Below are 21,861 nucleotides of genomic sequence, written 5' to 3' on the forward strand. Positions count from 1 at the left end.
CCTATAGCAATCTTAAATTTTTATTGTTTAAATAAAAAAATTAAAATAGCTACACAGAGAAGCTAGTTAACACAATCACATTTAATAATTTTTTCTAAAAGAGCTATCTTCTTTGACAATTTCCATCACATTTCACATCTCCGTAATTTAACTTTTTAGGAATTATGCTTTTACAAAATAAACCAGAAAATGTGTACATGAGAGCTTGGGAAGATGAAATGTCCTGGAGAGGAACAGCAGTAAGTTTCCTAGAGGTTTTTTTTTTTGTGTGTGTGTGTGTGTGTGTGTGATGATGATGATGGCATCAATAATTATGTATGCACTTAAAAATCCCAAGTCAATTTTTACCTGGGGAATTGGAGGGAGGTTGGGTATCTAATCTGCATCATCTCTGAAATCTTCATCATCAGTAAGTTTGAAAAGCTAGCAAACTAGAAAGCTAGAAAACTGGGTTGAGTGACTGATCCACATCTACAAACTTGAAATGCTTCAGCATAGAAAATGAAGTGATTAAACACCACTTTTCGCAGCCCCTGCTGTAATCCTGTTTTTCAGGGGCTATTCAGACATGCCAGCCCCATTCTGTGGCTGCGGCATTAGCCTGTCCTTGACATGTGGACAGCTCAGAGGAACAATGGCCTCACCTAACAGCAAGGTTGATTCCAAAGTTGACCCCATCACAGCACACTAATTTAACAGACAAGAACATGGAAGCAGAAGAGCAGCTAATAACAGCAAACCAGAAAATATTGATTTAAACCCAGAAGCAAGGTATTTAAAAGACAGCTCCTCAGAAAATCCTTTCTTCTTTTGTCAAACAGGCATTAGAACTTGTCTTTTCTTCCTACCCTTCAATTAGAAAGGAGACAAAAGAGTGATACTCTTGGCTTTCAAACAAAAGCTAGGGCGAGAGGTGGATACATGGTCAGGTTTAATTGTTTAATAAAGATGCTTCCTTTCTCCTCATATGTATGGCTATAACCCCTTTTCTATTATAAGCAGAGAGGTCTAAGTCCAACTATTAACTTTTGGCTTAACGGGAAGGAGTTCTAGGGTGTTAGTTTTTCACTTTATAAAATGCAATGACTTGTGGTTGCTTTTGGTTTTCTAAGTTAGTTTAATACTTGGAATATAAATGAAAGTGCAATGATTCTGCCTGAAAGCAATACAGTTCAGAATATTCCCTGTGTAAAGGTTTATAACTTTTATTTGCTAGGTATTAAAATATCGTTGGCCAACAGTTGAGACTACAAAATGAAAATAAAATCTTTGAAAATATGTATATGAGCTTTAAAGTCCTTTGTGTTCAATGACATAGTGGGTGCCTGTTAAGGTTAAATATATATATTTAAGTGAATTTTTATGTATTATAACTGAGCAAGGCAAGTAATGTCAAGAGTAATGCAGGAGTATATGCTTGCTCATTATGGTGATGGGGTATTGGGCGTGGTATTATAAAGGCAAGTACTGGCCATTTTATGCCTATACTCCTGAACCTAGCATTATTTGGATAGATGCATCATTGTAGCCATGGGGAACATGAATATTCTAAGCTATACTATGACTTAAATAATATCAGCCATAAACAATTTTTCCCAGGTATGCTGATATACCCATTGCTTAACTAAATTCATTCTTTCATCCTGAATCAAAAGTCCATTTAGAAAATGCCATTGTTCATGAAGAATAAAGTCAGAAGGGATTTATTTTAATTTTAATTCCTATGGATATTGTTTAAATAAAAAACTTGCATGCTGTAAACTTAAAATTCTAGAAGAAACTTCACACAGATCTCGTCACGTGCAACTTTGAAGTCCTGAAGCACAGCTGCCTAATTTATATGAAGCACCCTGCAGTCACTGTCTCTTTGTAGTGTTATTTATCAAATGACTCAAGCGCCGCTTTAAAGTATATGAGAGATCACTAATCAATCCCTATGCCTTTAAATTGCATGCTATGTCATATATTTTATTTCTTCTATGAATGTAACATCTAAATTATTCTTTCCTTTGATATCTTTAATTCTTTTAATTGAGAGAAGCATCATGGGCATAAATAAAATTACTATATACGATATTCTGGTAAAAGAGTAAGGACCCAGTAAGAATTTGATTGTGTTTGTCTGTGTGTATATTTGTGTCTGTGTGGTTATCTGTGGTAGACGGACTCTTCTGTGAGAGATAGAAATATGATTGGATACTGTGGGGAGTTTTTTTAAGCTCAAATACTCTCATTTAGCATTCAAATGTTAACTATGCAAGGCTCATATATATATATATTCTGGTTAAAAGTTAGGGTTTCTCATAAGTCCTTGGTGCTTCTCTCATTTTGTTACACTTCAATTTCTTATAAAAATCTGCTTGGATCTGCCTTTATGATTTCTAATTATACCATATTATTATTTGAGATCATCTGAAAATATATGTTATACATCTCTATAGTAAAACTGGTTAATTACAGTACCTGAGATAATTAGAAAATACAGTATAAATGAAAAGTATTATGAAGAATAAACACAGGAAGTGTGTGCATATTTGAGACAGAGGAAAAATTGGAAAGAAAGCCAGAGAATAAAGACATCCACACACAATGGAGGGAAGGGGAAAAAAGGGAGAGAGGGATGGTTGGATAGATGGAAGGAGGGAGGGAAGGAGGAAAGGAGGGAGGGAGAGGGAGAGGGAGAAATGGCTGCCCTGAAATTAAAAAAAAAAAAAAAAAAAAAAAAAAAAAAAAAAAAAAAAAAAAACTTGTTTAAACTTGTTTTGTTGTTGATCGTTTATTTGTTTCAGGAAGTACTTTCTTGGTTTAATTAACAGGATTTGGAAGCCAGGCTATCATTTGAAAAAAAAAAAAAAAAGAAGAGGAAAAGGAAGGAAAAGGTGATTATCCATCTAACTCAAAGGAAAATAAAAAAAGGCAATTAAAGGAACTAACTTTGTGAAGGCAGTACTTCACTGGAACCATAATTAGACAAGAGGAAGTAATATAAGAACAGAAGAAGTTAATGTTCCATGAGATCCTAAAGTTGCAGAGCGCTCTAGAACCCGCCCCTCCCCCCACATTCAATTAAACATGCAAAGTACACGAGAAGAATGCTGGAATATGGATGGGAGAATTTTTGGTCAAGTGTAATAATCAAAAATCTATCTCAGGATTATACTGGTCTCAAGAGTGATAGCCAGTAGCAGTACCAAGGTTCAGTGAATGTTAAATGTTGAAATTATGTCTGTCCAATCACCCTGAGAGTGTGTCTACCTATGGCTCCTTGCTTGTCCTGATCCGTGACCAGCAACTCAAATATTAGTGCCCAGATCCCTAGACCACTGTTCTTCCTGATTTGTCTGTACTGCATGCCAATCAAAATTCTTTTTAAAAAAGATGCATTTATTTGAATGTCAGTGTTACAGAGGGACGGAGTGGGGGGGAGAGGGAGAGGGAGAGGGAGAGAGATAGAGAGAGAGAGGAGGGAGGGAGGGAGGCAGAGAGAGATAAAGAGAGAGAGAGACAGACAGACTCTTCCATCTGCTGGATCACTCGCCCTGTGACCACAATGGCACAATGGCCAGGGTTGATCCAGGCCACAGCCAGGATCAAGGAGCATCATCCAGGTGTCCTATGTGGGTAGATGGGGTCCAAGGACTTGGGACATCCTATATGGATTTTCCCAGGACATTAGCAGGAAGCTGGATCAGAAGTAGAGCAGCTGGGACATGAACAGGTACCCATGTGGGATTCTGGCATCGTAGGTGGTGGCTTTACCTGGCATGTCACAATGCCAGTGCTTCTAAATCCTTGTGCTTGATTTTTCTTTCTTGTCCTCCTAACTCAAGAGTCAAGCCAGTGAATTTGTGTCCCAGTAAATACCATCTTTCCTGCTTGTTCAAGGAGTCCTAAAAAATGTGGCAATCAGGCAGGTGCGATCATGGGAGCCGCCCCCCAAACACCCACCAAGTGATGCAGTATTTTACCAGACACAAAAGGCAAGAGTCCAGGGGGGATGTTGGCAGTATAGATGAGGGTGGTGGAATGCCACCAGTCTAATAGATGGCCAATGAACATGCCTGTTCAACAATTCTTGTTCACATTTGTTGAGATTCAATAATAGAATTTTCTTAAAATAGACCGAGCCTTTGTGTTTGGGATATTAACTGCAATAATATTGTCTTTAACAACCTGCTATTGCATACCAGAGAAGACAGTGGTGGGGGCTCAAGTACTTGAGTCCTTGTTATCTGTATGGGAGACCTGGATGGAGTCTAGTCCAGCTCTAACTGCTGTGAGCATGTAGAGAGTCAATCAGAGGATGGAAGATCTTTCTCTTAGGCTCTCCCTTGTTCTGCCTTTCGAATAAGTATGTATGTATGTATAATCAATAAATATTTATAATAAAAAGGAAATACAACCTCTATATCATGTATTGAGGACATTCTAGACATACATGCACACACAGCCACACACACAAATGTAAGCTAAGTTTATGTCATTTCAGTCATTCAGATGAATTATTTATGGAGGCATGAGGAGCTTATTTAAGATACTGAGCAGAAAAAGCACGATTTAATACAAAGAGCTTGAAAGCAGAGCCTGTGTTTTTAAATTGCATGCTAAGCACTCTTATTGGCCCTCCTGACTCAACTTGATTATATAATTATAATATATATAATATATATTATGCATTATATATAATAATATATAATAATTATATAATTACAATAAAATATAAATCCCATAAACTCTTCCCAAACTCAAGTTTGGGAAACATTAAATTAAATTAATTTCATGTTCTTTCCTTTTTTATTTTAAAATTTAGACCTCTTTAGCCGGCGCCGCGGCCCACTAGGCTAATCCTCCGCCTTGCGGCGCCGGCACACCGGGTTCTGGTCCCGGTCGGGGCACCGATCCTGTCCCGGTTGCCCCTCTTCCAGGCCAGCTCTCCGCTGTGGCCAGGGAGTGCAGGGGAGGATGGCCCAAGTCCTTAGGCCCTGCACCCCATGGGAGACCAGGATAAGCACCTGGCTCCTGCCATCGGATCAGCGTGGTGCGCCGGCCGCAGCGCGCCTGCCACGGCGGCCATTGGAGGGTGAACCAATGACAAAAGGAAGACCTTTTTCTCTGTCTCTCTCTCACTGTCCACTCTGCCTGTCAAAAATTAAAAAAAAATTTAAAAAAAATAATAAAATTTAGACCTCTGAGTATTTTAAAGTACTTACAATATTTTTTTCGAAATATATGTCAGGCTTGCAAATAGTGATTCAGAAGAGATTGTACTTAGTATTATCCTCATCAAACACCTACGCCCCAGTTCCACTTCTAAGCTTTTGTTTTTTTTTTTTCCTTAAATTACAGCAAGTGGCTGAATTTAATGACCCTAATGTCATAATGACTTTAATATGTTCTGAAAAATATGATTATAGTGCTATTTAATGATTTATGTACTATTGGAGATACTTAAGAGCCCTATAGGACAAGAGCCTAGTTCACTTATAACCACCCCCATGGCTAATTCTAAAATTGATATTTTCATTTTTGATCCTCTTCTACGTGTCTTTTAAGTAATTCCCTGTAATTGTATTTGTCCAATACCTTTTCTCACCTTTACTCTGTATCTGTACTCCATTTATTCTTCTGCCAGGGACACCTACTTTCCTCCATCTGAGGAACACATTTTTACTTTCTTATCATTAAGACTGATAATATTTCAATTCTCTTCTGCAATCACAGTGAGTGCCTTCCACTTTGAGATAACTTCGATGTTCAATGTGGTGACAGCATGATCTTACATGAGACTCCATTTTTAGGATGGAAATCAAACATCTTATAACTTAGCATTGTGCTCAGTTGCATCTTTCAAGAAGTAAACAACGTTCCAAGACTTCTATCTACAGTACCTGTAACTTTGAGCTTTTCAGCCCCAATGGTGATCTCGTCTTCATCTGCAGAAAACAGCAACCTGCCATGCTCACTGGCTCTCACTTCAAATCTTTTACACTGAGCTTCCACAGCATCAGCTCCTAAGGTCAGAGGAAAGGTTTAACATGAAATTGGTGCACAGGAAAACATTAACATATATTTTTAAGAAAAAGAATAGACAGCACTTATCTTGTTCTTCTCTGCTCTGTTTTACACCTGAATTAGGTTTTTAAAAATGTATCCTTTTCAGGAGACCGTTGAATTTTGTAGAGTGTTTCTGGGCTAAATTGGTAGGAAATGCATGCTATATGACCTCTACATTTCTGGCCTGGTCTCCATTAAGTCAGTGGGTTTAGCCAGTTAAAAAAACTTTTCATTTCTGCAAACTTCAATGTTAGCTCCCATATTTGTAATACATATTAATTTGAGAGGAGAGTTTTGTAAGAAAGTCTAACTGGATCTTAAAGATGAACACTGATTGAGAAAGAAGAAATCTCCATGAACAAAGGTGAGGAATTACTATATTCACAACACCAAATGCACTCATTTGGTGTAACACAGTTGGCATATTTCCACATATTCTCCTCCTTTTAAGATTTGGAACATTCTTCGCCTATTCATTTATCATTATGTATTTCCATTATTTATTACATATGTGACTAAAAGGAACTCAAAAGGTGTGATTGTCTCTGCATCACTAAATACTCTCCAATTTAGAATATATGTGGTTTACATGCAGCTCCCTGCTAATGAGCCTGGAAAAGTACGGAGGATGGCCCAAGTACTTGGGCCCCTGCACCCATGTGGGTGACCTGGAAGAAGCTCCTGGCTTTAGATCGGCTAAGCTCTGGCCATTGCAGCCATTGAACCAGTGGATGGAAGACCTCTCTTTCTGACTCTACCTCTCTCTGTAACTCTTTCAAATAAATAAAAAATGTTTTTTAAAAAAGAATATACGTGGTTTCTACTGGGCACTTAGTAGATGAATGTCAGATAGGTGAATGAATTTTAGACTTTAGCTTTCTCTTTGTTTGGTTCCTAACCCTGCATCACCTCTATTCCCCATGCTCCTGCACAGCCTATAAGAAATGATGCCACCTACTGTCAGATTCTGATGAAGATTAAACAAGAGGGAGACATGAACTAAAAGACCTGTTAACATGTAAGGTAAGTTCTCTGAAAAGTGTATATTTTTCTTACATCATGAAAAAAGTATGTATAAATACACATTTATAAACTGACATAGAAACTTGAATAACTTCAGCAAGGGCTATGCTAAGTAAGACAAAATTGGTGTTTAATTTATGGGCTGCCAAGTTCAAAATAGCATGAATGTAGTTTAAAATTTTGTTATCTTTTTTTTTTTTTTAAATAAAAACCTTCCCTTATTTAATGAGAGACAGAGGAAGCCAGGGGTGACATATTGTCTTTGGCACAGACTTTTTCTTTGATCTTGAAAACATTATTTCAACAGATTGTATTCAACTGAATGTGTTTTTTCTAAAAACGGTATAACTTTTCTATACTATAGCTTTGAACTTTGGAGTCATAATAAGTAACCCAATTTGTGATGTTCAACAATCTGTGCTTTAGGCCAATGTGGTGATAAATGTGACTTCTGGGTTTTGAAGTCGCTATGTTTAAATCTATCTTTTAGGGACTCAGATATACATTAAACTTGAACGACCTGCAAGACATTATAGATATTTTAGATATAAAATCTTAACATTTACATTGCATTGCTTCCTTTAAATATACTCAATTGCAGAACTTACTTGATTTAAAAATATATCATCTTATAACACAGAAATACATTAAATCACTATATAGGTATGTATGCATACATATACACCCTCACATTTTACATATACATATACACACATTAGCAAGACTTCTCAGCATAATACTATGTCTTTATATACAAGATAATTTATTAACATAACATATGGGCTATTAGGAATGAAAGTTGACTGGTCTCTGGATATGGCAAATTGAATTGAAATTTTAATTCCTTAAAATTAAATGAGGAAAGGGAAATAAGAAAATGTTTATGCACCCAGAATGGATGAGATGCATCTAAGCCATAAATAAACACATGCAGTCATCCAACTGAACAATAAATATATAAAAAGTAATACTTCACATAACACTTTATCCATCATATTAGCATAATTACAGAGGGTAAATTGCAAGCAATTAACAAAGTAATAAGTATTTTAAATCAGAAAATAATTTTGAATACATTGTATTTACATATGTTGCTTTCCTTTTCTGCAAGTAGAGAACTAAAATATGTAATCAAAGATATAGTAAATTGTTGAAGATATTTATGCTTAAAGATGATAAATTCAATTGATGAATTGAATGCATTATATCCTAACATTCTTTGGCTATCTGTTTTTTATTTTCTAATATCCTATTGGTAGACTAGGTCAACACAGGCTCTAATTATTCAAAGTAGTAGTAATGTCCAGCTCAGTGTTAATCAGTGATGCTTCCAGTAAAGCAATATTCTATGATGACTTTGGATGAAAAAGTGACATACCTCTTCAAGTAGATCACAGGAAATGGATTATCTAAGTAGAACTTTATTTTCTTATTTACCTTACATGCCAACTTGCCAACCAAAGTACCAAGACTATAATTTCTAAGGTTATGTCAACAACTTCATACCAGGCCAGAATTTCAGGGTTAGAATTGGCAGGTTAAAGAGAAAAAACAAATGATATCCATCCTTATATGTCCCTACTGCATGGCTCACGATCAACACCAGTTTCTAGACCAGTGTATTACATTCAGTAATTGCTCAATTAAAATATAGTTTATAACTGTGATAAATCACACTACTATCCACCATTTGTATTTTTTTTAATCACTGCCTTGTCCATAATCTGTACTATCACAAATTACTGCCTTCGATGTTCTAAAAAAATAAAAAATACACATACAAGCATTGCATCAGAAATCATTCTTTTTTTTTTTTTTTGACAGGCAGAGTTAGTGAGAGAGATAGAGAGAAAGGTCTTCCTTTTCCATTGGTTCACCCCCCAAATGGCCACTATGGCTGGTGTGCTGGGCCGATCCGAAGCAAAGAGCCAGGTGCTTCCTCCTGGTCTCCCATGGGGTGCAGGGCCCAAGTACTTAGGCCATCCTCCACTGCACTCCCAGGCCACAGCAGAGAGCTGGACTGGAGGAGGAGCAATCGGACTAGAACCCGGGGTGCTGGCGCCGCAGGAGGAGGATTAGCCTAGTGAGCCGTGGCGCCGGCCTCAGTAATTATTCTTAACACTTGCAGAAGGAATAACTATTGTTATCAACATAGGTGTTATCTCCAGTGTCACCTTTCCTTAATTACATATCCCTCCTGCCCTTTAGAGTTCAGAGGGGTCCATCTTATCTTGAAATGAATGTGATTACTCGCATTTTTATAGCTTTAGCATTTATGGATGCTTTCTTAATACATTTGCTTAGTTGCACCGTACCCACTCCCATTCATCTTTATATTAGTTGTGTACTCAGGTGATTAGCTTTTCTTCAAACAGTATTGGGCTCATGAGGCTCATCTATTTAAGTTCATGTAGCTTTGGACTATTCTTCTAAATTGCTTTGCTATGTTGCATGGATATGTAACAGTGTTTCATTTTCAACTGACAATCAGCTTGTTTCTAGCAATTCAGAATTAGGAAATATATCACAGATGTTTTTGTATGAATCTCCTTCCTAGTAGAAAGTTTTCTAGGGCACCTACTTTAGGGATGGGATTGCTGCTTTTAGAAGAAAGTACTTCAAATATACTGGACAGGAGCTGGTACTGTGGTATAGGAAGCTAATCCCATATGGGCAAAGGTTTGTGTCCTGGCTGCTCCTCTTTCAATCCAGCTCTCTGTTTATGGCCTGGGAAAGCAGCAGAAGATGGCCCAAGTGCTTGGGCCCCTGCACCCACGTGGGAGACCTGGAAGAAGCTCCTGGCTACTGGCTTTGGATCAGCCCAGCTCTGGCCGTTGTGGCCATTTAGGGCATGATCCAGAGGATGGAAGGCCTTTCTCTCTGTATCTCCCTCTGTCTATGACTCTGCCTCTCAAATAAATAAAATTACTAAATCTTAAAAAAAAATACTAATGTTTTTCCTAATATTTTAATCAATGTATATTTCTACCAAGAGCATATGAGAGTTCCTGTATCTCTACATCATTGCAAACACATTATTATTGTCCGATTTTGTAATTTTTTTTTTTTTTTTGTCAATCTGAGTGTACAACAAGTAAGTTACTATGGTTTCAATTTATAATTCTCTGATGACTGTTGGGGTAAATGTTATTTTTGTGATTAGCATGTTTTTTCTTTTTATGAAAGAATGTACTTCCTTATTTTTTTCTTTTTTTCTATTTCATATTTGATGCTAAGAATTTTTTTTTTTTTGACAGGTAGAGTTATAGACAGTGAGAGAGAGAGAGAGACAGACAGAAAGGTCTTCCTTCCGTTGGTTCCTCCCCAGATGGCCGCCACGGCTGGCACTGTGCAGATCCAAAACCAGGAGCCAGGTGTTTCCTCCTGGTCTCCCATGCAGGTGCAGGGCCCAAGCACTTGGGCTATCCTCCACTGCCCTCCAGGGCCACAGTAGAGAGCTGGACTGGAAAAGGAGCAACCGGGACTAGAACCCAGCGCCCATATGGGATGCCGGCACCACAGGTGGAGGATTAACCAAGTGAGCAACGGCGCTGGCCCCAATGGTAAGAGTTTTTATACATAAAATTTATTTGTCAGATTCCTGGCCGGCGCCACGGCTCAATAGGCTAATCCTCCGCCTAGCGGCACCAGCACACCAGGTTCTAGTCCTGGTCGGGGCGCCGGATTCTGTCCGGGTTACCGCTCTTCCAGGCCAGCTCTCTGCTATGGCACGGGAAGGCAGTGGAGGATGGCCCAAGTGCTTGGGCCCTGCACCCGCATGGGAGACCAGGAGAAGCACCTGGTTCCTGGCTTCGGATCAGCGTGATGCGCCGGCCGCGGCGGCCATTGGAGGGTGAACCAATGGCAAAAGGAACACCTTTCTCTCTGTCTCTCTCTCTCACTGTCCACTCTGCCTGTCCAAAAAAAAAAAAATATTTGTCAGATTCCTTTCCAGCTATGTTTGTTGGAAAATGCTCCTCCCTGTTTGTGACTTTATTTTTACCATTTTTGTTTCAACATTGTTGATGAATAAAAGATTTTCATTTTATTGTGGCAACATTGTCAAAATTTTTCTTTGCAAATCATGCTTCTTGCGATTTAAAATCTGACATTTCTATCATTATATTTTTATAAAGGTATTTCATATTTTTTCTGGTTATCATAATTTACATTTTTCTATTTTAAAAATATTTTATTGGATGCTTAGCTTCCATATAAATAATAAAGTATAAAAATTATAAAGGTATGTTTACATAAAATGTTAGCTCCATTACTTATTAAAATTCTTAAGTTGAGCCTCATGATTATTTTCATAGGACAATTCCAAATTACGCATTCTCACAAAGCTAAAGGATTTGGGGCTTTCTATTTATTTAAGTCTATATTAGTTGACCTATTTTCCTGAGAAATTGTCCATGTGAAATAATTTCCCAATTTGTTGTTATGAAACATTTTATTGAGGCATGTATGAATGCAAATTTAAAAATATAGGTCAACATGTTTTGAGACATATATGTACCTACATGGCCTACAAGAGCCTTCCAGGACTGCTTTAAGAAAATATGACAGAATGGAAGTCTTGAAATAATAGAAATAGAGGCCGGGGCCGGCGCTGTAGCATAGCAGGTTAAAGCCCTGGCCTGGAGTGCCTGCTTCCCATATGGACGCCGGTTCTAGTCCCAGCTGCTTCTCTTCTGATCCAGCTCTCTGCTATGGCCTGGGAAAGCAGTAGAAGATGGCCCAAGTGCTGGGGCCCCTGCACCCATGTGGGAGACTTGGAAGAGGCTCCAGGTTTCTGGCTTCGGATCAGCACAGCTCCAGCCGTTGCCACCTGGAGAGTGAGCCAGTGGATGGAAGATATCTTTCTCTGTCTCTACTTCTCTCTGTAACTCCATATTTTGAATAAATAAAATAAATCTTTAAAAAAAAAAGAAATGAAGTTATTCCATCACAGTATTGGAAAATGGAAGTCTGAAACAACTTGTCAGAAGAGCTATTTTTTTTTAACATTAATTTATTTGTTTAGTTGGAAGGCAGAGAAATTGAGAGTAAATGAGAGCGAGAGCGAGAACAAGAGCGAGAGAGAGAAGGCAACAAAGAAAGCTCTCATCCACTGGTTCGCTCCCTAGATGCACTTGCCCTTGGGCTAGACCCGTTCTGGAAGGCAGGTACTCAATCCAGGTCTCCTGTACGAGATGCAGTGAGCCCTTCACTACTGTGGTCCAGAGTATGCCCTAGCAGGAAGTTAGAATCAGAGGCTGCAGACAGAAACCAAACCGTGTACCCTGAGAGTACATCAGGCCCACTGATGTTTAGGGTGCAAGTTGATTTCCCAAATTTTGTCTCCCCGTTTTTCTTTTTTTCATTTTGTTACTATTGTTTTTAATGTGTTATTTTGTTCAGTGTCTGTTTCACTGTCAGATTTAGGTTTTTCCCTGAGTCTCCAGAGGTTCCATTCTCCTGAATTCCTTGCTATGACTCTTGTTAGTCTGGTGGCTGAGGGTTGGGTAAGGCACGCTCTGTTTTTCTGATAAAACTTTAGTGTTGAGTCCCTGAATCTTGGGCTGTTGCTTCTCAGCTTGAACAACATTGTCTGGAAAGATCAAGTAAATGAACTTTTTAGGTTTTTTGTTTGTTTGTTTTTTGTAGACTATCCACTGAATCTTTTGTTTCTATTTTATTGATACTTGCTTTCATTTTCCTTCCAATCTCATTCTGGATTTATTCACTTGTTCTTTTGATAGTATTCTTAATTTTGCCACATGGCTAAGGTGGCAAACTCAAAATTTTCTTTTTGAAAAAGATTGGTTTATTTACTTGATAGTTAGAGGTACGGGGGTAGGGGGAAGGCAGAGAGAGAGAGAGAGAGAGAGATCTTCCATCTGCTACTTCAATTCCCAGATGGCCTAAATGGCCAGATCTGGGCCAGGCTTAAACCAGGAGTTTCCTCCTGGTCTCCTACATTGGTAGCAGGGGTCCAATCAATAGGACATCATCCTCTGATTTTCCCTGTCCATTTGCAGGGACTTGGGTTGGAAGTGTAGCAGCAGGGACATGAGCCAGAGTCCACATGGGGATGCTGGCATTGCAGGTGGTAGCTTCACCTGCTACAGCACAACACCAGCCCTTCAAAATACTCTTAAGCAAGCTACTCATCTCATTAACTTGTGGTCCTGTCATTTTTCCAAAGCTTGTCACTAAAAGCTAATTTTGATTTGTGTTGGTGATAGCATATATATTGACATTGGATGTTTAAGTTACTGACCATTTAGCTACCTTTTATGATAATGTTAATAATCGTATCATAGAATATGTTATAGGATAATATTTTATAAATATAAACGATTTAATGAAAGCTAGGTTGACTGTGTGTGTGTGTATGTTTGTGTACGGAGTTATCTTTACAATTTGGTGATATATATTAATGACATTTACAGAAAGTCTATTGTATTGTATTATTTTATTCCTGGAAAAAGAAATTCCTTGTTATTCTTCACACTAATTTTCCCAAACAAAACTTAGAGTTCGTCATTTAGTGTATTTAGAGTATGCAAGGTAGCAACTTGATCATGTTATGATTATAAACTAATTTTCACAGCAACCATAGCAGGTGAGCCCTATTTGACTTAAGAAGAAAGCAATACTCCCAGACATTTAAAAATGTGCTTAATTTCTCAGAAGTGATTCACTGTAGAGCCAGGATTCAGGCCAAGGCAGTTTGGCTACAGACTACAAGGTACTAGGGATTCTGTGTGGCTAAATTCCTCCTAAACTATGAAACTAGACAACACACCATTTGGCATCCCATGGAGTAACATTTTTGGAAAGCTTTTGACTAAATATATATGGCAAAATAGAAAATAAATTTCTAAATAATGCATGCTGGCTCCAATCCTCTGTGCTAGCTACTTGCTAGCTACTAGTTTACTGCTTTACCACTCCCCCTAGGGGGCGCAGTGGCAGAAAACATCTTGTAGGAATCTCATTACACAGCATTTCCAGTTCCTTCCCCTTTACTCTCCTTAAAGCCTACTCTGATCAGGCATTTTGTCTTGCCAGAATTATCAATGCCTTTTTGTCAGTAAATTAAGTGGTTAATTTGTCTTTATCTTGATTGAGCTTTTAACACTATCTGACACAATTCCATGCACTTTTCCTGGAAATGACTGCTTCATCAGTGTCAGGGACACCCCCCTGCTGATTTCCTACCTCTATGGCCATTCCTTAGTTGGCATTACTGAAAACACATTCCTCACAGTCAGCGCATGGGCAGAGCTGAATTAATGGTATCTTTCCCAAGCGATGCTGAATCAAGGGTATTAGTCTTCCTGGCTAAAACAGTGGATCCAGGCATAATCACATGACTCGAACGCTCTGCTAAGTTATGCTCTAAGTTGTATAGCACACACACATTCCTCCCTGATCACAGGCACTGAGCATGATACAAACTTGAAGATGTTTAAGGTGAGCCATGCCCCATGTGACACTCTTCCTGAGAATCCAGCCAATTTGTCAAACGGAAAGGGACAAAAAGAGCAGCCCAGAAAGACACTCCTGAGAAAATGCCTTAAATAAGTGGATCCAATCAGAGACACCCTGAGATAATCTTGGACTTGCCAATTACAAAAACCGACCAGTAAATCACCCACCTCTCCTATGTTCAGCAGTTCAAAAAACTCACATGATCATTTTTTTCAACAATTCTTCTTTGAGTTTTCAAGCACTATTATGTGTCTCTCACACTCTAATTTTCATTAAACAAAAGATAAATAAATCTTCTAATTTCAAATATCATTATATCTTCCTACTCACGAAAATGTTCATCAGTGTTTAAAACAAAATAAAATGCTTTAGCATTTCCTGAAATAGCTCTGTGGAAGCAGGTGCTAACATATCCTGAGGTACATTCTCTCACCACTTTTGTATGTGGCAACCTGAATGTCTAAAATATTCAATTTCAAACCTGGCCTTAATGGTATAAATATAATACCTGACACACTTGTGTTTTTGGGTCTTTTGTGATTCCTAAAATAATTATCATACTTACATGATTAACCAATCATTTCAAAAAGTACAATGGTGCTTTTTCCTGGCCTGGCCTCTAATGAATTTTGAGAGGATCAGGTGCTGACTATGGTGTCCAATGGAAGTGAACTTGGGCATCTCTGACCTATCATTTTGCCCCAGTGAAGAAGGTATGCTCACATTATTATTTTGCATGATGAACAAGCAAAAAAATTGCAGCATTTCCAGACTGTGGATAACAAAGTTGGGATGTGAGCTATTAATCTGAACATTTTTTATACCTCCTAGTCATTCAAGAAGACACCTTGCCCTTTCAACCCATAAAGAAAAACAGAAGCAATATGCAGCAAATACTCAATTTTTACATAAGTTAGAACCAATAAATATGTAATTAAAGGAGATGCCTTATACCTACATTTTTGGCCTAGTGCTCTTATATCAGAGCAAGAATTATAATAATAATCCCAGTATCTCCTGGTAATTTCTAATATTTTAACTTCTATTTGGCAGACACTGATGGTTTCTAAAATGGTACTGTGTTATTTATGGAAGTAGAGAGGTGGAAGGTGATGTTGACAAACCCCCTACTTGGTGATATCCAACTTTCATGTTTTCCATTGCAGCCTATAATGTATATATCATTTATCTTTTATGACCACATGGAATGAAACTGGGAATTATCAACATCAGGAACTCTAGAAAACATACAAACCATGAGGACTGAACCACATGCTCCTGAATGAACAGTGGGCCATAGAAGAATTTCAAAGGGGAATCAAAACTTCCTTGAAACAAATGAAGACAACACAACATCAAAACTTATGCAATACAGCAAAAGCAGTGTTAAGGGGAGTAATTATAGCAATTAGTGCCTACAACAAGAAATTGGAAAGATATGAAATGAATGACCTAATAATGCACCTTAAGGACTAGAAAAATAAGAATAACCAGTAAAACCAAGAATAATCCCAAATAGGCAGGAGGAAAAAAATAATAAAAGAGAAGACATAAAACAAATAAAAACATTAAAAATTAGGTTTAAAAAATAAATAAAATTGATATACCAAAAAGAGGGGATTTGAGAGAACCGAATTTAACAATATCAGAGATGAAAAAGATTTTACAATGGATATCACAGAAATAAAAAGAATCATCGGCAATTACTACAGCTACATGCCAATAAATTGGAAAATCTAAAAGAACCGGATAGATTTCTGGACACATACAATTTGCCAAAATTGAGGCATGAAGACATGGAAAACCTAAATAGACCAATAACCAAGAAACAAACTGAATTGTTAATAAAGATGCTCCCAACAAAGAAAAGCCCAGGACCAGATGACTTCACGGCTGAACTGTACCCAACTTTTTTTTTTTTTTTTCTGACAGGCAGATTTAGACAGAGAGACTGAGAGAAAGGTCTTCCTTTCTGTTGGTTCACCCCCTAAATGGCCGCCACAGCCAGCACACTGCAGCCGACATTCTGCGCTGATCTGAAGCCAGGAGCCAGGTGCTTCCTCCTGGTCTCCCATGCGGGTTCAGGGTCCAAGCGCTTGGGCCATCCTCAACTGCCTTCCCCTGCCACAGCAGAGAGCTGGACTACAAGAGGAGCCACTGGGACAGAATCTGGCACCCCAACTGGGACTAGAACCTACCCAACTTTTATAGAAGAACTAAACCCAAATCTTCTCAAACTATTCAAAACAATTGAAAGGGAGAGAATCCTTCCAAACTCCTAGTATAAGACCAGTATCACTCTAATTCAAAAATCACACACACACACAAAAAAAAAATACAAAAAAGAAAGAACTATAGGATATCCCAGATAAACAGGTACAAAAACCCTCAACAAAATACTAGCTAATTAAATCATACAACACATCAGAAAGTTCATTCAAAAGGACCATGTGTGATTTATACCTGGTATGTAAGGATGGGTCAAGATTCTCAAATCAATAAATGTGATACATTGCATTAACAAACAGAAGGACAAAAACCATATGGTTATCTCAATAGATGTAAAGCATTTGATAAAATATGACATCATTTCATGATGAAAATCGTCAGCAAATTTAATATAGCAGGAACATGTTTCAATACAATCAAAGCAATATATGACAAACCTACAGCCAAATATTCATGAAACAGAATATAAACATTTTTAAATGATGCTAACAGAAGACTTATTATAACTTGTACAACTAATTTCTAGTAAAATTAATAAAGAAAAACTGAACAAGTTATAAATAAAAAATATCAAGAGTGAACAAAGGATAAGAGTACATGGGTAGTAGGGGACAAAGCACACTTGGACCATCTTCTATTGCTTTCCCAAGCCATAGCAGAGAGCTGGATTGGGACTGGAGCAGCCGGGACACGATTCAGCACCCAAAAGGGATGCTGACTTAGTAGGCAGCAGCTTAACCCACTGTGCCACTACACTGGCCCCTGAATTGGTATTTAAGCCTCATTTCTTGAATCTTTTATAAACCAACCTATTAATTATCAATCAGTATAAAAGCACTGGATACTCCCTCTGTTTCAAATATGCTAAATGCTGGTGCATGAAAATAAACAAGTTTATATATTTTAACACTTTGGCACACTGGAATTACTAAACAGTTAACTGAACTGATAAACCCAAATCTAAATTGATTGCATGATTATACTTATAAATGTTACCTCCTTATTAGAGCCATCATAATCAATCTGTGAATCCTCAACACCGCATCTTTAAAAAGTAACTGGAAGTCATTTTGAATAAAATTAGACAATTTACAAAGAAAGGAAAACATTCGAGAAGAGTCCTAGACTATAATTTCTCAGCATATGCTTCATGTCTCCTGACTTTGGATCAGTTTGTACAATAACATTAGAGAAAAATGTGCTTTATAAAAACACCTCTATAACTTAAAACCATGCCACAATTTATTAGAGCACAATGAGATTTAGTACTTCATAAAATATAGCATCCCAACACTAATGATTGATAAAGCAATAAAATTTCTTATCAGTATGCCTGTATGGGTTTATAGTAACTAAAAGGAAGTCATTTTCTTTTCAGTCCTACTTAGACCATTGAAGTTTCTTTTCACCATACATAATGTAATCAATATTTCAGTTATATGCTTGGACAACACAATTTTTCCACCCCAAGCAATCAATCAAGTCCAGCTTTCATTCTCACTGCTCAACTCTAATTGATCTTATCAAGATCTGCCATAAATACCATCTCTCAAAATTCAGTGGCCCTAGACCTTGCCTTATCACACAGAGGCATCTGACTCAATCAATCATTTCTGTCTTCCAAAAAAAACTTTCCTTCATGAGATTTTGAAAATACCATACTCTCTTGGCCTATCTTCTATCTCCGTTGCAGTATTTGTTCAGTGTGCATTCCTCCTTTCCCCTCAAATATGTGCATACCCCACTGTTCACATTAAAGACTGGCACTATTTTGGGTGTAAAAAGCCTATAGTGGAAAGGGAAAGCCAAAATAATTGAGGAAAACCTTCCCCTTGGTATACCCACTTACCTAGGACCATCACTATAAATAACATTTCTATGTTACATCACAAATTCAGACCTGGCATACTAATATTTATCTTAAGATTTATGTTTTTATGAACAATGTGTTTAGATATGTAATGAGCATAAAAGTTAGTTTTTCCCAATAAGAACTTTTGATTTTCACATGCTCACATTTATTATTTTTTTCTTCAATAACCCCATCTCAGAGAATTCAAACTGCTTCCCAGTAGCTTAACCCCTTTTTTCCAGATTTATTTATTTGTATCTATGAACATAGATACAAAAATCTTCAACAAAATACTATTAAAAGCATGGCAATTATTCATAGCTAATTGAATCATTCAACACATCAGAAAGTTCATTCAAAAGGACCATGTGTGTCCTGGAATATTGAAGGAGCTTTGCAGAACCATAGAATATCAAAATCATGTCAATTATTCATAAAGCAAGTCCTTAAAGCCTCAGGAAATGGCCTTAAAGATACATAGAAAATGAATAAACATTTATTTAAGAAACTCTACTAAAACTCAGGAAAATAAGAGAGTCTGTATCATTTGAGCCATGAACTATTTCCTTCCTTCCCCTCCTGGCTCAATATGAAGAAACTTCCACTCCATGCAGCCCAAGAACACAGATTTCCTTTCCATCCTGCTCCCAATAGAGGGGTATAGCATTTTCCCACGAGTGGGAAATGCACCTAAGAGGTCTTCTTTTATCCCTCCATTCCTATTCCTAGCATGGAGAAATAATACATGGGACCTATGGCCCTCAGGTTCTTTCAGAAGATGAATATTCCATCTTCTAGGCTAGTCAAGAAGACCAGGCAAATGCCAAACCTCACACCTACCTTGTGTCCAGTTCCAGAACAGGGATAACACTTAGAAAGAAACAATACTTTTTCTGCTTCTAGATCCACAGCTGTGGCTCAGACATTTGCCAAGAGAGAAAGAAAAACAATAAAATAGAGACTTCTGAAGCTCTTCCCAACAAATATTTTATTTTCAACAGAGCTGGGATAAGTTCAACCCTTAGGGCACTCTCAAAAGTGATAAATTTGGATGACAAGTAATTAAATGAATACTAAGACTTCATCAGAAACATACATTAAGTCATAAGTAAGCGAGTCAAACAGAGAGAACCAGAGAAAGAGAGAGCTAACAAGAGCATTCTTGGGGTCAGAACAAATTACAAAGCCAAACCCAACATCTGTCACTGGAAAGAATCCAAGATGTAACTGAATTACCCTACAGGACAAGTATGTCCCCAGGCATTAAAAGAAATGGACAACAGGCAGCAGTGAGTGGAGTTTATCCTCTGTGTGTGGTCAGGGAAGCAGAAAGTCAAACAGAGCCACATTATAGCCACTGCCCATCAGAATGAATGTGTAAAGGCTCAGGAACGACTTCAGAGCATTCCTACTGTGGGGAAGTGCAATGGATGCAAATCAACATTAACCTAATACTCCAGGCTGTAGCTAAAAGAACATGAATAACTGACACTGATTACAGGGAATGGAGAAAGCAATACTCACAATTGTTACAATAGATTCTCTAGACTCAAATTCCAACACATAAAACAACAGGAAATCCGAACCACAGATGGGGAAAACATCAAGTCATAGCAACTGCTATTGTAAATGACCAAATGTCAGCGCCAGAAGACTTCACTGTAGCCATTATACGTATGTTCAAAGAATTAGAGAACATGTTTTAAGAATTAAGTGGAAGTATGAAAAAATGTTTCATCAAATGGAACATACCAGTAATGATATAGACATTACAAAAGAATCAAATAGAAAACTCGAGTGGCGAGGTAAAATAACCAAATAAAACATCAACAGAAGAGACTCATGTGATTACATATAGTAGAGGAATGACTTAAAGACATAATAGACTACGAAATCTGAAGAACAGAAAAAAAACAAAGAACGAGATGTGAATAGAGCCTCAGATAAAGTAGAAAAAACATAACAGCACAATCAGGTGCATAAAAGGAATATTGTAAGTCTATGAGGGAAAGAAAGGGGCAGAGAAATATTGAGGAGATAATACATGAAGATTTCCTAGTATTTATTGAAAAATAATAATGTACACCTCTAGGAGACTCAGTGAATCCAAAATAGGGTAAATGTAAAGGAATCCATCTTGAGAAATAGATAATATGCAAAAACCAGGAGAAAATGTTCAGTGCATGAGTAAACATGATGGCCTCACAATCAGGAGGCTGTTAAAGATGACTGCATCCTATAGTGGAGTCCCTGGGTTTGACAGCTAGTTTTGGTTATTGACTCCAGCTTCCTGCTAATAGAAACCCTGGGAGGAAACAGTCATGGCTCAAGTAATGAGGCTCCTATTATCCATGTTCAGGACCTGGATTGAATTCCCAGCCCCTGCTTTGGCCTGGCTGTTGTGTGCATTTGGTGAATGAACTAGTAGATGGGAGATCCTTCTTTCTCTTTCTCTCTGAAACAAAAACCTAATATAGGAATAAATAGGCTATCAATAACAACAGTTGTCGAATCATATATAATTATGCTAATATAAACTATGCAAGTTTATGGAAAAACAAAGTATATTAGTGGTTATCTACAGATGGGGAAGTGGTGAGTCTTTGGGTGTTAAAAGCTAAATTCGTGCAGTTTCTTTTAGGAGGTATTAAAATACTGTAAAATTGATTATGGTAAGAGTGGTATAACCCTGTTATTATACTGAAACCAACCAATCAATTGTACATTTAAATGGATGAATTGCATTGATATGTGTTTAACCTCAGTAACAATTTTAAAACTATTTATTTATGGCTGCTTTCTGAAAATCATTCTTCCAAGGCTCTAAGGACCCATCCTTCAACATAAACCCATATAATATCACTTTTGTAGAACTCAACTGTGTCTTTGTCAAAAACATTGTCATTTCTAGCCTGGACTATTGACATATCATTCTTATTCATATCTCTGCTTTCACTCTTGCCCTATATCTCAAGATATATTCTTCACACAAAAACCAAAGCCGCATTTTAAAAATGGTAATAAAACCATATGACTGCCCTAATCAAAACCCAACAGTAGCTCCATAGAATACTCGGAAATACACATTGTCTTCAACATGGTCTGTAAGACCCTGTCTGGTTATTGCATCTCTTCATTAATAATCTCAATCTCTGCTTTAATCACATTTTAATTACAATGGTAAAAGATCATTTACTTTTTTTTTTTTTTTTTGACAGGCA

General features: G+C 37.4%; 1 protein-coding gene across 1 annotated transcript in view; it reads right to left on the reverse strand.

Annotated features, from left to right (window-relative positions):
- Positions 1-21,861, reverse strand: part of SGCZ (sarcoglycan zeta) — a 1,230,796-nt gene that overhangs the window by 58,138 nt on the left and 1,150,797 nt on the right. The window contains exon 5 of the mRNA XM_062212809.1: positions 5,889-6,011. Within this exon, the coding sequence (XP_062068793.1) occupies positions 5,889-6,011 (123 nt within the window). The remainder of the gene's footprint in view (positions 1-5,888; positions 6,012-21,861) is intronic.

This window comes from Lepus europaeus, chromosome 16 (genome assembly GCF_033115175.1).
Source record: "Lepus europaeus isolate LE1 chromosome 16, mLepTim1.pri, whole genome shotgun sequence".
NCBI lineage: Eukaryota > Metazoa > Chordata > Mammalia > Lagomorpha > Leporidae > Lepus > Lepus europaeus.